Genomic DNA, 15,646 nt, shown 5'->3' with positions numbered 1-15,646 from the left:
TAAATTTACTTTTAATTTTTTTTTAATTATACTCTATACTAATTAAATTGCCAATTAAACTCTACACTTTCGATTTTTATCTATTATACCCTATCATAAGCATTATGTAATAGCTAATGTAGTATCTCTATTAGTGAGATAACAATTTTGCTGACAGTCAACTATAATTGATAAGAGTAAAAATTTCAAGGTTTAATTAGCAAATTTTATAGGATGGAGTAAAATTACAAAAATTTGAAAGTATAGTTTTTTTTTTTTATAGTTACCCCTTTAGGAAAAATTTTAAATAAATAAATAAATAAATATATATATATATATATATATATATATATATATATATATATATATATATATATATATATATATATATATATATATATTCATTCTACAATTACGCATAGTTTTCAAAGTAATGAGGTTAAGTTTGTAATAATGTGTTGGTCAGCAAAGAGAGAAAATTGTCTAGAAGTTATTTGTAAGTGTTTATATGAATTTATAATTTTATCATAGGATTTCAATTTTATTTTGATATCCTAACATTTGACATTTTGGGTACAATTATGCTCAATTTTAAAAATTAATTCCTGATAATGCAATTTTATCCATTGACAGTCCATGTGGAATTTATTTATAATTTTTATTTTTTTATTAATTTTCACATCATACTACAATTTAACCATGAGTTCAATCAACTTAACCCAAATCCTAAATTAATCTACCATTGAGCCGTAATGTCATGCTTTATTATCTTTAAATTTATTTATAGGGATGGCAAAGGGTAGAGTACCCGTGAAAATCACTCTAACCGAATACGAACCAGATTAATATTCTCAAAACCCAAATTCGTCCCAAACCCGATTAAAATTTATTCTCAACTACCCAAATCCATCCCAAATCCGATTGTTATTATTCGAAAAATACCCGAAACCTTTTAATTTTATATATTTAATTAATAATCTATATAAAAAATTATTTTTATTAATAATTTATATTTTAAAAATGTAATAATTTCAAAAAATATTTCAATTTTATTTTATATAAAATAAAATATATACAAATTTATAAATATTATTAAAAAAATATATATTTTATATTTAATTAAATATTTATATAAATGGGTTTAGGTAATTGATACCCAACATATAAAACCCGAGCACGACTCTAAACTATCACGAGTATTAAATTTCAAATCCAATTCCGTCTCAAACCCGATTATATACTACTGAAACACATATTATTAGGGTTCAATCGGATCGAGTACCCGCAAAAATCCCTATTCATTTCCTCCCATGACTTGTCTTGTTTGTTTAACTTCCTTTCCACACAAAACAAAGCCATCAAGACATTATAACTAAGCTCATTTAGAACACATCCAAATCTCTCCATTTCACTCCACGCCTTCCCTACCATCTCCATTCACTATCTTTTGAAAAACCCAATAATCAAACGCATTAAAACTGGTAAAAGGCCTATTTCAACATTTAAAGTATAGGCCAACAGTCATAAGTTTTTAAAATATTTTAAAATCTAAATAAATCATTTAAATTAAAAAAAATTAAATGAGTCTTTTAAATTTTAAAAATAAATCAAATAAGTAATTTTACTATCTTGGAGATAAATAAATTTTTTAAATTTTAAAAATTGATAAAAAAATTAAAATATAATTTACTTTTAATATAAATTTACCCAAGTTCATGCACCAAGATATTCTAGTACACGTGATCATCATCAGCAATTTGCATATCTGATTTTATGAACATATTAAACACAAATGGAGCAGAATCGCATTCCATATACGTTTTCACTAGCACTTCAAAGAATTTCATCAAGGCATCAATGTGATCAAACAACACAGGTGGAGCGAGAGCAGGCCGAATAATAGACTGGGCGATGTGGATGATGGTGGAGTAGGAGTAGATGTTATGGGAACAGAAATAGTTATGTAGATTGAAGAGGAAGGAGCAGAGGGAAGGAAAGGTAGGAATTCAATTTCAAGATGAGCGATTTGGGAAAAGTGGGCAGAGTTAAGTTAATTTAGGGAAAATTTATTAATTTAATCAATACAATATTTATTTATAAATTAATAAAAAATATAAGAAATTATTTTAATTATTTTAATTTTAAATGCGTTTTTATAAAAAAATTATATTTATTTTATTTTTAATAATGTAAGTATATTTATTTTATATTTAAATTTTAAATATAATATATAATTATTTAAGTATAAAATATATTTATTATTTAAATATAAAATTTAAAAAATGAAACACTAGCCTGTTTAATTTTAAAAATATAATTGTTTAATTATTAGTTTAATTTATTTGATTTTAAAAATACAAATTAAATTATTGGTTGCCCAAAGCTCGTAAACTATATTGAAATTTTACCTATCTTTTTTATACATCGGAATGGAGAGGAAGAACTCCACTCTTTAATTATCCCTCTCCTGCATTCGTTACCTATTTTAGCACTCCTCTAAGCCTCTCTCAGAGCTCGCACTCGGCAGGGGTCCTTCGCCTCGATTTCATCTATACTTCACGAAAACTATACCAGATTCACCTACAAAAACTCAGAATCATCAAAACCCAGGTCTGGTTTCATATTTCGTTGTGCTTTTATCTATTATTGACACTTCTTATTTTGTAGTTTTGTTTAATAAATCCATGATTTCGTGTTACCCATTTTGATATCTATGCAAAATATTTCTGGGATTTTAATTTTATTATCTTTAATGCAAAAATCCTGTTTTTTTAAAGGACCGTCAATAGTTTTCCTTTCATTTCTTTGCATTTTCTTTCATTTCTTTTGGATTGAATTTGTGGTTTATTTGCGATAAATAATAAGGTTGGAGGGTCTTTATAGTTCTGCATTCCTGTTAGGTCCTTTAATTTGCATTTGCATTGAGCAAAGCTGCTTATTCAAGAGCTAGAGGAGAATGGGATTGCCAAATGTCTCTGGGGACTTATCAGCAGAGATGGAGGTTGATGCTTTTAGACGCCTTTTCCCTCTTCGCTTTTACGAGCGTCATCTTTCAGAGTCTATTCGCCCTGATGCCAGACCACTTGGAAGAGCTAGAGATACAACACTGGCTCTTGGTTAGTTTAATTAAGCCTTTTTCTTTTTGTAGAATTTGCCCATTTTTCACTTTATAATGTAGATGAATATTATTTATATAGCTAATTGTAATTGAACCTGACTAATTTATAGGGGCTGTTGCATCTGCTGATGGGTCAGCACTGGCAAAGATTGGTTCAACTGTTAAGTGCATCACTCTTTATTTTATCTTTCTCTCTCTTTCTTTAAGGTGCGCATGCACGCATCTTGATTGTTGAACTTATTATAGTTTGTTTCCTGCACAGACCATGTTGGCTGCAATAAAGATGGAAGTCATGAGCCCTTCCACCGATTCACCAGACGAGGGCTGCATAGGTTAATATTTTTTTTATTTTAGTTTTTGTGTCCTTTCTTCTTCTTCTTTTATTTATTGGATGTGAATACATAAATCTCTTATTTTCAGCTATTGATTTCCACATGCCTCCAATTTGTTCTCCAATTGTTAGGCCTGGTAGGCCTGTTGAGGCTGCACCAGTTGTGTCCAAGCAGTTATCTGACACAATACTGAGGCAAGTGAATGCTATGTTCAGTTTTTTTTCTATATCCTGTTTAATTCCTTTGTCTTTAATTCTTGAAGAATGTCTCATCATTGTCATATCTATGTCTGGCTATGTCTTCTGCAAATATTTCATTAGGCTATGTTGATCATTATTTTTGTATCTATTGGGCTTTCTTATTGTATTTTTGACGTGGTCCTATTTTGGGCTTTTGGGACAAAAACGTGGTGGCAGCAAGTTTGGGGAGTTTTGGCAGTGTAGTACACGCCCTGGGCGTGTAAAAGCACTCTGCCACATGCCTGTGGCGTGCGGTTCTGTCCAGTGGTGAAAGTCAGCCTTTTTTTTTTGGTAAATCGCATGTCCAGCTGTCCTAATTCACTTGATACTTCTTGTTTATTAAGCAACAGCAGCAAAATCACAGCTAGAATTAATTTAGGAAGCTTCCAACTTTATTTAGGATTTAATTACGTTTTCCTATTCTATCTACGATTAGGTTAATTCCTATTTTATTTATATCTTCCTATTGTTTTTAACATGTTTTAAAAAAAGGCCATTACGTTATGTAACGGCTATTATTTATAGGTTTTTTGCCTCCCGTTACTGTAACACTCATTATTTAAAGGCATAAAAAAGTTTGCTTCTGTAACAGCCATTACACCCGTTACTTAACTATAAAGGCTGTTATTTTAAGTAATAGTAATGATCCATTTTCTCATTTATTATTTTAAGTCAGATGGGGGTAGTAACTATTCCTCATTTTTTTTTCCTCTTAAGTGTTTTTAGCTGTTGTCTCTTACTTTCTCTCTCAAATTTCCTTCTAAACTTTTCTTTCTACAAATCTTTTACTTCTTCTCTCTTGAGTTATTATCAACAACCCTTTTAGTTCTACACATTTGTTTCTTGCAAAAGGTGAGTTATTTGTTTTTTTTTTTTTCTTTTTGTTTTTGCTTATTTGTTGAAAAAAATTATGTTTGATGCTAGGTTTGTTGTTAAATTTATGGTATCAAATATTAATTTGCTTGATTTACATAGTTATAGAGTGAACTCCTTACTATCTACATTGTCATTTAAGCTTTAAATTGATTAATACTAATGATGTCTAATAATGATGGATTTAATGTCATGTTTGATGTATTTATGCTTAATATTTAGTTGTGTATCTTAGTTTTACTTATATTTTTAAAAATATATTAATTGCATGAACTTTTGTAAAATTTTCAAAACAAATTGCATAGCAATAGGCAGTTATCATTAAGTTACGGCCATTATAGGCTTGTTTCCGTTATCTATGATCGTCTATGATGCATGGAAATGGCAACGGGTGGAGTTTCCCCGTGTAAAAAATGAAGAAACGTTGGCGAGAAGTTTCTAGGCCATTTTCGCAAATATGGAGAACCGGAAATTCAGAGAAGAAAGGCGTGTTTTTAATTTAAAAAAAAAAGGTTAACTTAAATATGTTGTGTGCCGCATCAAAGAAGAAGAAGAATAAGAAGAAAAAGAAGAGCATTGGAGCAATTACCTGTTGCTAGTGATGACAATTGCGAGGCCACTGACGGCAGTGAGCATCACAGAATCGCAAATGAGTGGATCTGCCTCCTTTTAACTTCCTGCCTCCCAAAGTTCCCAACTTCCCATCCCATCCCATCCCATCCCATCCCATGTGAGGCAGAGCATTCCCTTGGTTCACAGTATCACACAAGCTTTTGCACAGAGCATTTCAAAGAAGTTGGTATTGGTAAATTTTAGGTTTTTATATTACATTAATGGTTTTGAATTTGTGATTGATTGGTTGATTGGTTCTAAATGACGGCATTTACGTTACGTAACAGCCGTTATTTACGGGTTTTTCAAGAGGCCGTTATCCTTTACCCCCTTATTTAAAGGCAGACATTGAGTTGCATTGGTAACGGCCATTACCACTGTTGCATAACGATAATGGCTGTTATTTACCGTTAAGTAACGGTAGCGACCATGGCCTTAATAATTCAGTTGACAAAAAACATATGCTTGCAGTGTTTTCTTTATTTATTTATTTTTTTTGATTCTTCGTATGTTTTGGCCTTTTAACTGCTGTTTCTATCACATTTTCTCTCAAATTTTACCTAAACTTCTCCTTCTTTCTACAAATCTTTCCCTTACTCTTTTTGAAGGTAAGATCATCAAATGTTTGTATTCTCTACAACTACTTCTTGCCAAAGTTGAGTATTATTTGTTTTTTATACATATTTGTTAAAGAAAATTTTGTTTAATATTAGACTTTGTTGTTAAGTTTATAGTATGAAACATTGGTTTGCCGATCTATATGTTTTTGTATTTTTTCTAATTTGAATTATTTTTAGAAGTAATTTTACTAAAATACATTATTAATAGCATATAATTTGATGTATTATGCTTATTATATAGTTGTATATCTTGGTTTTACTTGTATCTATCAATATCTATTCATTTTATGAACTTTGCAAATTTTTCAAAAAAATTTATGTGACGCCAAGACGTTTCCGTTACGTTATGGCCTTTATAAACTTGTTTCCGTTGTCCTTGACCGCGACCGCAATTTAAAACTATGATTGGTTTTTAGTATATTGGTTTAATGGGTTTTGTGTTTTAATTCTTATTTTAATAATAATTTATATGTAATTTTTTTAATTTAAATTATATAAATTGTAGATAAATTGTGTAATTTATATTATATAATTTGCAACAATTTGTTTAATTAAAGTTATATAATTTTAATTTGTGTATAAATCATGATTTGGAGATATATATATATACACGCACACACACACACACACAAACGTTTCCCCCACGTTTCCGTTTCTTATATTTTTTTAAAATGCTGTTTTCTTTTCACATTTCCCCGTGTCTGCGTTTACATAGGCGACCATGACTGCGAACGCGACTATAATTTAAATCCATGCTTCCTAATTGGTAGATTTATTTTCCTATTAGGTTTAGGAGATCAAAACTCTATTAGTTGTAGCTCATATATTCTATGTATTTTCAGATTTTGAGATTTGATTAATAAAATCTGCAGAGTTTTTCTCTCAATACTTGTGTATTGTGTGTGAGATGTTCTATTTGAGCTTCATGTTGTGTCAATTTTTGTATAATGTCGAGATTTTTAGTTATATAGGGATGGCGTCATAATTGTATGTAGGTGGTGAAATAATATGAATAGAAAGACTTAAGAAAAGGTCATTGCTATAATCATTGTCCAGAACTCTAGATAATCCTACTTGTAAATGCTTTTGCGTGAAATGCTGGTTCTTAGTATTTGAACCTGTAATCTTCTTGCTTGCAAAGTCAGACTCTCATGTGCTCAAGACTGTAGCCTGTAATATGTAATACTGAAAAACAAAAGACTAAAAATACCATTACCCGTTTCACTTACCCGTTTCACTTACCCGTTTCACTAGTTCTCTTTCTCCAGTAAGAATCTAGGCATGTGTAAAGCTCCTTAACTGATGATTATGGCAATGTAACTCATGAATATGAACTATTATTTTCTATCAAGGTAATGATATCTTCATGTAATTCGTTGGCAGGAGTGGTATATTTATGAGGCATTATGTATTGGTGAATGCATGTATATATAATGTTGTCATCTGTAATAAATTCATTGGTGGCTGAGGTATACAACTTTGGTGAGGAGTGAAGACTTTTTCCTATGCTATTGCTTTTTTGATGTAAAATCTTGATTTTGTAGATGTCCTAAAGACTGGTGGCTGTGATACATGATAAATCCATGGATCTAGCAACTATAGGCTCGACCATATCTTCAAAAAATTCCTTTTGGGGAGTTTGAATAAAGTTTGGCTAGACTTGAAGAAACATTTAGATATTGAGATAACACACCTAAGCGTTATGTCTTAGATACTTTGGGTTGCTTAACAGCCCTATTAATTTTACTGGATTCTTCCTTCACTTGATCAATTTCATTCACTGTTAACAATTATTTTTTGGATTGTCGCAGTTCTGGCATGATTAATTTAAAGGAACTATCTTTGGTCAGTGGAAAAGCGGCGTGGATGGCATACCTTGTAAGGAATAATAATTTTGTCTTCTTTCTTCGTCTTTGCCTTTAAATTAATTTCACATTCTCCTTCCTCTTCTTTTGTTTCTTTTTAATTTTTGAGGAAGAATATAAAAGTGTGTGCATGCATGCAGAGACACACACACATCATTAGAGAATTGAGTTTTTTTTTTGTTTTAACACGTGGAAGTTATATTGTACGACTGTAGTTAACTCATTTCATTTTTTTTTTGTAACAAGATTGACATGTAAGTGATTGTTCTCTGTCAAATGACAAACAAACACTAAAAAATGTCTCCTGCAGGACATATACTGTTTGGATGCTGATGGTGCTCTTTTTGATGCTGCATTGCTTTCAGCAGTGGCTGCCTTCTCCCATTGTAAGTTTGCAGCCTTTTTCACGTTTTCACATCTTGTGTTGTGTGGCTCATTGAAGAACTGGTACAGCCTGTGAAAATAAATATGCTTGCCTAAAAGCCTTGCACCTTAACTTTGTGACACTTGTCTATAAATTGTTCCCTGTAGTGCAGCTTTGTGTGGAAATGGAACACCAAATTTGGTTGGCTTTGACAGTTTGACTGGATTCATCCTTTAAATATTGTGCTTGGTGCTCTAAAGCTAGTTTTAAAGCCAGCCACAGTCCAGTTCGGGCCCAAACCAGACCAGAACCATTTCCTTCCCTCCTTTAACTAGACTGGGCGGTTCCGTTTTGGGTCCAGTTTGAGCCCACTTTTTTTTCCTTAAAAAAATGAAAAAAATTTTCAACTGTTAGATTGACTCAAACTGGATCGAACTGAAACCATTTGAACCTTGCAGTTGCGGTCTAGTTTAGGGTCCTTAGTTCCATGAATTGGAACTAGCCGGTGGCCAGGACTAGCTAGTTTAAGGTTGTTGTATTGCTGAACGTTAACTGCTCATATCTTTTAGAAAAAAGTAAAAGCCAATTCAACTTTAGAAGAATGTTTAAATTGAATATCACATGACTTCACATGTCTATGTTGGATATCAAACCTTAACCCATTCAGCCATTCTTTTGTCTAACATCAAATGAAAAGTGTAGTGTTCTTACAATTGTTCACACTCAGTTTCAAGCTTATTTCTCTGGTAATTGTGTTGTAATTATCTCCGAAAGAAAAGTGTGTTGGCTATTTGTTTCTGTAGAAAGAGATGATTCTCATTGATATCAATTAATCTGTACATGGGTATATATATACAATTGATTCCTATAATTGTGTTCTACTAATTAGGAAAAAATCATAAATAAGAAATCCTAAATAGGAATACAGAATACAGAATATACAGAGAAATAATATAGTGATTGACTTTCCATAACATAGTGATTGACTTTCCATAACACTCCCCCTCAAGTTGGAGCATAGATGTTAATCATGCCCAACTTGTTACAAATGTAGTCAATCCTAGCTCCATTCAGAGCTTTTGTGAAAATATCTCCTAACTGCTCTCCAGTTTTGATGTGTCCTGTTGAGATGATCTGTTGTTGAATTTTTTCACGAATAAAGTGACAATCAATCTCAATATGTTTGGTCCGCTCATGAAACACCGGATTAGAAGCAATATGAAGAGCAGCTTGATTATCACACCACAATTTCGCAGGCAGAGAGGTCTTAAAACCGGTCTCATCTAGTAATTGAAGTATCCACATTACCTCACATCGATTGTGCCATGGCTCAGTATTCGGATTCAGCACTAGATCGAGAAACTACACTCGGCTTCGTACTTCTCCAAGACACCAAAGTTCCTCCAATACAAACGCAATATCCAGGAGTTGACCTCCTGTCAACCTTAGATCCAGCCCAGTCGGCATCTGAAAAACATTCAACATTCAAATGCCCATGATTGCCATATAGCAAACCTCTTCCTGGAGCGCCCTTCAGATAACACAAGATTTGTTCCAAGGCTTTCCAATGAGCAACAGTTGGGGAAGACATAAACTGACTTACCACACTAACGGCATAAGCAATGTCAGGACGAGTGACTGTAAGGTAGTTCAATTTTCTTACCAATCTCCTGTATCTCTCGGATCTTCAAACAACTCACTATCCCCGCTACTTGATTGTAAAGTTGGAGTCATTGGTGCGCTACAAGGCTTAGCACCTAATTTTCCTGTCTCTGTCAATAGATTGAGGACATATTTTCTTTGAGACAAGAAAATACCCTTCTTACTTCTTATAACTTCGATACCCAAGAAATACTTTAACAATCCTAAGTCTTTGGTCCAAATCGAGTTTGGAGGAAGGTTTTAAGAGATGAAATACTGCAGAATCACTCCCGGTGATGACAATGTCATCCACATAGACTACCAAGAGAATTATGCCACCTCAGTTGCCTATAAAATCTTGAGTGATCACACTTACTCTTTTGCATACCAAATTCTGTCTTGCTTCTTTGAACCTCCCAAACCATGCCCTAGGACTTTGTTTCAAGCCATAAAGAGACTTAAAGCCTACAAACTTTACCCAACTCCCCGAGCAACAAACCCAGGTGGTTGCTCCATATACACCTCCTCCTGAAGATCACCATGAAGGAAAGCATTCTTGATATCCAATTGATGCAGGGGCCAATCATATGTAGCTGCTAAAGAGATAAACAAGCGAATAGAAGTAAGTTTAGCTACAGGAGAAAAAGTATCAGAGTAATCAACCTCATATGTCTGAGCATATCCTTTTGCTACAAGGCGTGCTTTTAACCTAGCCACAGAACCATCAGGATTTACTTTTACTGTAAATACCCATTTGCATCCAATAGCTTTCTTACCAGTGGGCAAAGGCAATAGTTCCCATGTACCATTAGCATCTAAAGCCTCCATTTCCTCTTTCATAGCATCACACGGCCCGGGATGAGACAAAGGCCTCATGAGCGATTATTAGGGATAAGAACAGAGTCTAAAGAAGTAATAAAACACCGAGAACAAGAAGACAATTGATTATAAGAAACAAAAGAAGAGATAGGGTAAGTACATGAACGTTTACCTTTACGAAAAGCAATGGGTAAGTTTAGATCAGAATTATGATCAGTATGAGGTACAGGATCGCCCAACGAAGTAGCTGGTGGAGGATCTGAGTCAGGAATCTCCAATCTCCTGGAATAAACATGAACAACGGGAGGTCGAGTAGGTCTAGAGACAGAAGGAACAGGCTGTGGGAGAGGACTAGACATTGGTTGGACAGTATATATTAAGAGATCATCCTCCTCCTCCTGACTCTCATACATAGATGATGGAGGAAAAAATAGAGTGGACTCAAAAAATGTGACATCTGCAAAAACAAGATAACGATTAAGAGTAGGAGAGAAACAACGATACCCTTTTTGGAGCCGGGAGTACCCAAGGAAGACACATTTGAGAGATTTTGGATCCAATTTAGTAACCTGTGGACGAACATCACGCACAAAACAGGTACAACCAAAAATACGGGGTTCAATAGGGAATAAAGATTTTGTAGGAAACAAAGTAGTATAAGGAATATCCCCATTAAGGACAGAAGACGGCATACGATTGATCAAAAAACATGCCGTAGAAACTGCATCAGCCCAAAAGTGTTTAGGTACTTTCATCTGAAAAAGAAGAGCACGAGTTACCTCAAGAAGATGACGATTTTTTCTTTCGGCCACGCCATTTTGGGATGGGGTATCCGCACAGGAAGACTGATGAAGAATGCCATTTTGTGTCATATAAGACTGAAATTGTGCTGAAAAATATTCTGTGGCATTATCACTTCTTAATATGCGCACAGAAATATTAAATTGAGTTTTGATTTCATTACAAAAGGCACAAAAGATAGAAAACAACTCAGAACGATTCTTCATTAAATATAACCAGGTAACACGAGAGTAATCATCAACAAAAGTAACAAAATAACGAAATCCAGTTTTAGATGTAATAGAACAAGGACCCCAAACATCAGAATGAACTAACTCAAAAAGGGATGAAGCCCGTTTATTGACTCTAGACACAGAAGGCAAACGATGATGTTTTGCAAACTGACACGACTCACATTCTAGTACTGATAAAGACTGAAATTGAGGACACAGCTTCTTCATGGTAGACAAAGAAGGATGACCCAATCTACAATGAGCTTCAAGAGGTGTTAAGGTACTGGAGCAAACAAGCGACCGCGGTACATGATTTTCCAGAATGTAGAGACCACCTGACTCGCGTCCTCTACCAATAATCTGCTTCGTCGTAAGATTCTGAAATAAACACTGGTCAGGAAAAAAGGAAACAGAACAATTTAAGGTACGAGTAAGTTTACTAACAGAAAGTAGATTAAAAGAGAATTTTGGTAGACACAAAACAGAAGACAAAGAAATTGATGAAGTCGGGTTCGCAGTTCCAGAACCCATGACACAAGAAGTAGAACCATCAGCTAAAGTAACAGTAGAGGAAGTGAGATTAGACTGAAAAGCATATAGAAGACTAGAATTACCTGTCATGTGATCTGTCGCACCAGAATCAATAACCCATTTGGATGAAGAAGACACAAGGCATGTAGTGGATTTACTCGACTCGTGATCGCGATGTGAGGAACTGGTAGGCTTTAGAGATGCCTGATACTGGGAAAATTGTGCAAAATCCTCTGCAGATACTAAAATAGTTTTCTCAGAGGAGGATACTGTAGAATTCTCTGCTGCAATATTTGCCATCTGTGATCGCTGATTTTTCCTCTGAAGTTGCGGACAATTATATTTTGTATGGCCAGGCTCATGGCAATAATAACAAATGACTCCTCTTGAGTCCTGATTAGAACTAGCCTCTCCATTACGCTGATTATACATTTGCTGTAATTCCTCCTCTACTTCCTCTTCTATTACCACGTTGTCCATTTGGATTACGGCTAATAAGAGCACTACTCGCAAGCTGTGAAGATTGAGTACTCTCTGTACGAAGGACCCGTGTGAACGTTTCATGCAAAGAGGAAATCTCAGAACTGGAGAGAATCTGAGATTTAGCAGCCTCATAGTCTGAAGGAAGGCCTGCAAGAAAACTCATAACAGCTAGTTGCTCCCGTTGGGCCTGCTGAACTTTTACATCAGGACTAAAAGGCAACAATACATTAAGTTCCTCATATACCCGTTTAAAATCCATAAAATAAGCCGTGAGAGACTTATCCTCTTTCTCAGCACGGTAGAATGCCTTACAAACATCATAAATACTGGAGATATTCCCTTTACGAATCTGAGAAAATCTAAGTAATCCATCAATTCCTTAACAAATTCACAGTGATTAATTAAACTAATTACCTCACTATGAATCGAGTTCCGAAGCTGCAAAAACAACCGAGCATCCTCCCTTAGCCAAGTTTGTCGTGTATCATCAGTGGGTGGATCTTTAGTAAGGTGATCATCCTTATCAATGCTACGCAAATAGACCCTAACAGTCTTACTCCACTCCAGGTAATTCGAACCATTAAGTTTGTGTTCCGTGATCTTAGTCATCACCGGAATCACATCAGAAATAACATTCTTATTGTCTGCCATTTGTTGAGACAAAGAAAACTAACCGAAACGCTAATCCAAAGTGCTTATAGCAGCAAAATAACCCAAAATAACAAATCAAGCAAATACCGAAATAGGATCTGAGAGCCAAACCTCAGAAGTCCTTTAATGGTATACTGGATCAGGTAACAGCACACAGTGGTGGAATGATGGGGTTGAAACGGCCGGTCGGCGGCTAAGGTCTCTCCTGAGCTGGGTAGTGAGAACAAATAGTCACCCTAGATTGATGACCTGCTCTGATACCATGTAGAAAGAGATGATTCTCATTGATATCAATTAATCTGTACATGGGTATATATATACAATTGATTCCTATAATTGTGTTCTACTAATTAAGAAAAAATCATAAATAAGAAATCCTAAATAGGAATACGGAATACAGAATATACAGAGAAATAATATAGTGATTGACTTTCCATAACATAGTGATTGACTTTCCATAACAGTTTCATTTGCTCCTTTTTAGATTGAACTTAAAAACTTTCTGGTTTCTTTGTTTTATTATTATAATTGTTGATGTTGTTATTATCATAATTTTTTGTGTCATTGTTTAGTACTTTTGATATCTTGCAGTGCAAATCCCCATAGTTTCCCTGAATGATGATGGAAAGATAGTAGTTGTGTCTGAGGAAGGTGAGGGAGGAAAGTTGGATAAGGAGCCAGTCAATAAGGAGAAGAGGAAGCTCACGCTGAGAAGCCTGCCATTCTCATTAACATGCATTCTTCACAAGAACTACATCTTGGCAGATCCTACTGCAGAGGAAGAGTCTATCATGGAAACTCTTGTAACAGTGGTTTTGGATTCATCTTCTAGACTTGTGTCCTTTTACAAGCCAGGTGGACCAGTTCTTGCCTATACATCAGCTGTTCAGGTAGGTTTATTTCTAAATATATTTGATACGAACCCAAAATTCAAAGTCAACATGAAGGGATCTATCTAATGCCAATAAAATTTCTATCTAATGGCAGTAAAAGTTGGAGCTGCTATTGAGAAAAACATGTCCTTAAATAGGATATTAAAAATTCGTTTAAAATTTGACACGTTTAAGTTATAAGAACTCGAACAACTTTTTTCACTGCATTTTTAAACATCTAAAATAGTGTTAATTTGACACATTTTAGTTATAAGAACTCAAACAACTTTTTTTCAAATTGCATCTTTTTAACAGCATCTAAAGTAATGTTTTTCCAAATATGCTTTTTTTGGCCTCCCAATTCAACCCCAAACAGGGCCGAATATCCTTTTTTTGTTTGATTAAGAAGTGGCTTGCTGTGGTTGCAGGATTGTGTTGCATTAACAAGGCAAAGAGTGAAGGAACTTAAAAAGATTTTAGATGAGGCCGTTTCTGGTATGGAGATTGATTAGGTTTTATTTTTATGTGCTGAGAGAATGTCCAATTCGTTAGTCTGCTCGTGCGTGGTGGTTTACCTTTAAATTAACCTAGTAATGCTAAGAGAGGTTCTCAAATGCTGGAGTTGGTAGTGAACTTTGGTTGCATTTGTGAGAAAGCATTTCTGTTGCATTTTTGTTCTATCTTTATGACAATTGACGAGAAATTTCTGTCAAGAATGAATATAGGGTGGTTTCACTGGAGTTCCATTAGTGCCAATTAAATAATTCCACTAACAAAGGCTTTATTTATCTTTCCTGATTTGGAGCTTCACTTGATGTCTTCAACATATTAAATTCACATCATTTACTATAACTTGATTACTGACATATTTCTCCAGCATCACGTGCCTGGTTGATTAATTGTTGTGGTAGATGTCCACAACTCAACCTGAGCCACACTTTTTGCCTGGCTGACTAACTGGACACATCATAGTTATTGTGGCAACTTGTTCACTTTGTTGTCATTTTCCCCTTCCCTTTAGGAAGAAAAGGGACAAAAGAAAAAAAATCTTCACTTTTGGTGTGTTTTCTGTGGATCTTTTTCTTTCCTGTTATTAGATGATCGTTGCTCTTGAACTAGAATCAGAAATAGCACTACTGAAATTATTTGGATATTTTAGTAGAGCTCCCAGGCCTTTGCAGAGACACCAAGACAATGTGTATTGTGATGCTTCAAATTATTTATGAAGTAATATTGTATTGGGCTATTAGGTTTTGTTTCAATTCCATGATGAGCCATGCAAACTTTATTCAGCTGTAATATTTTGACAGGGCAATAAAGACTTTTGAGAGCAAAATTGCCATGAATAACAATTTTCGGCTTTTCTCAGTAAAAAGAAAAAGATGGGTGTTTGATGCTGGCAATATTATACATGGATTAAGTTCTTTTTCTGTCTTTAAATTAAGTTCTTATATGTAATTGGATCTGACTGGAGCTCAAACTCAAGATTTCACAGCTTTGCCTTGAAAACGACTTTAGTGCCATCAAGTTGATGGATTATGCATCTATAAGGGAAACAGCAGGGAAAATGTGCAAATTGGTTCTTGAGAAAACTTTTATTTATTTATTTATTTTTTGGCTCAAAACATTTGTAA

The 15,646-nt window shown here is 34.1% G+C and overlaps 1 protein-coding gene across 1 annotated transcript; it reads left to right on the top strand.

Annotated features, from left to right (window-relative positions):
• The first annotated feature begins 2,374 nt into the window (after window positions 1-2,374).
• LOC110659586 (uncharacterized) lies at window positions 2,375-14,752 on the top strand. Its single transcript, XM_021817550.2, has 9 exons — window positions 2,375-2,589; window positions 2,880-3,095; window positions 3,208-3,257; window positions 3,360-3,429; window positions 3,518-3,623; window positions 7,585-7,651; window positions 7,949-8,024; window positions 13,732-14,030; window positions 14,441-14,752. Exons 2-9 carry the CDS (start codon window positions 2,936-2,938, stop codon window positions 14,522-14,524), a joined length of 912 nt encoding a protein of 303 aa, XP_021673242.1. The 5' UTR covers window positions 2,375-2,589; window positions 2,880-2,935; the 3' UTR covers window positions 14,525-14,752.
• The last annotated feature ends 894 nt before the right edge of the window (window positions 14,753-15,646 follow it).

Source organism: Hevea brasiliensis, chromosome 5 (genome assembly GCF_030052815.1).
Source record: "Hevea brasiliensis isolate MT/VB/25A 57/8 chromosome 5, ASM3005281v1, whole genome shotgun sequence".
NCBI classification, from domain to species: Eukaryota; Viridiplantae; Streptophyta; class Magnoliopsida; order Malpighiales; family Euphorbiaceae; genus Hevea; species Hevea brasiliensis.
Note: the sequence above shows the minus strand (reverse complement) of the source record. Positions and strands in the feature narration are given on the sequence as shown.

Coding starts and splice junctions, on each gene's coding strand:
- LOC110659586 (XM_021817550.2), top strand. CDS start 2,936: ATGGGATTGCCAAATGTCTCTGGGGACTTATCAGCAGAGATGGAGGTT. Junction 3,624..7,584: donor TTATCTGACACAATACTGAG/GCAAGTGAATGC, acceptor GGATTGTCGCAG/TTCTGGCATGATTAATTTAA. Junction 7,652..7,948: donor CGGCGTGGATGGCATACCTT/GTAAGGAATAAT, acceptor TGTCTCCTGCAG/GACATATACTGTTTGGATGC.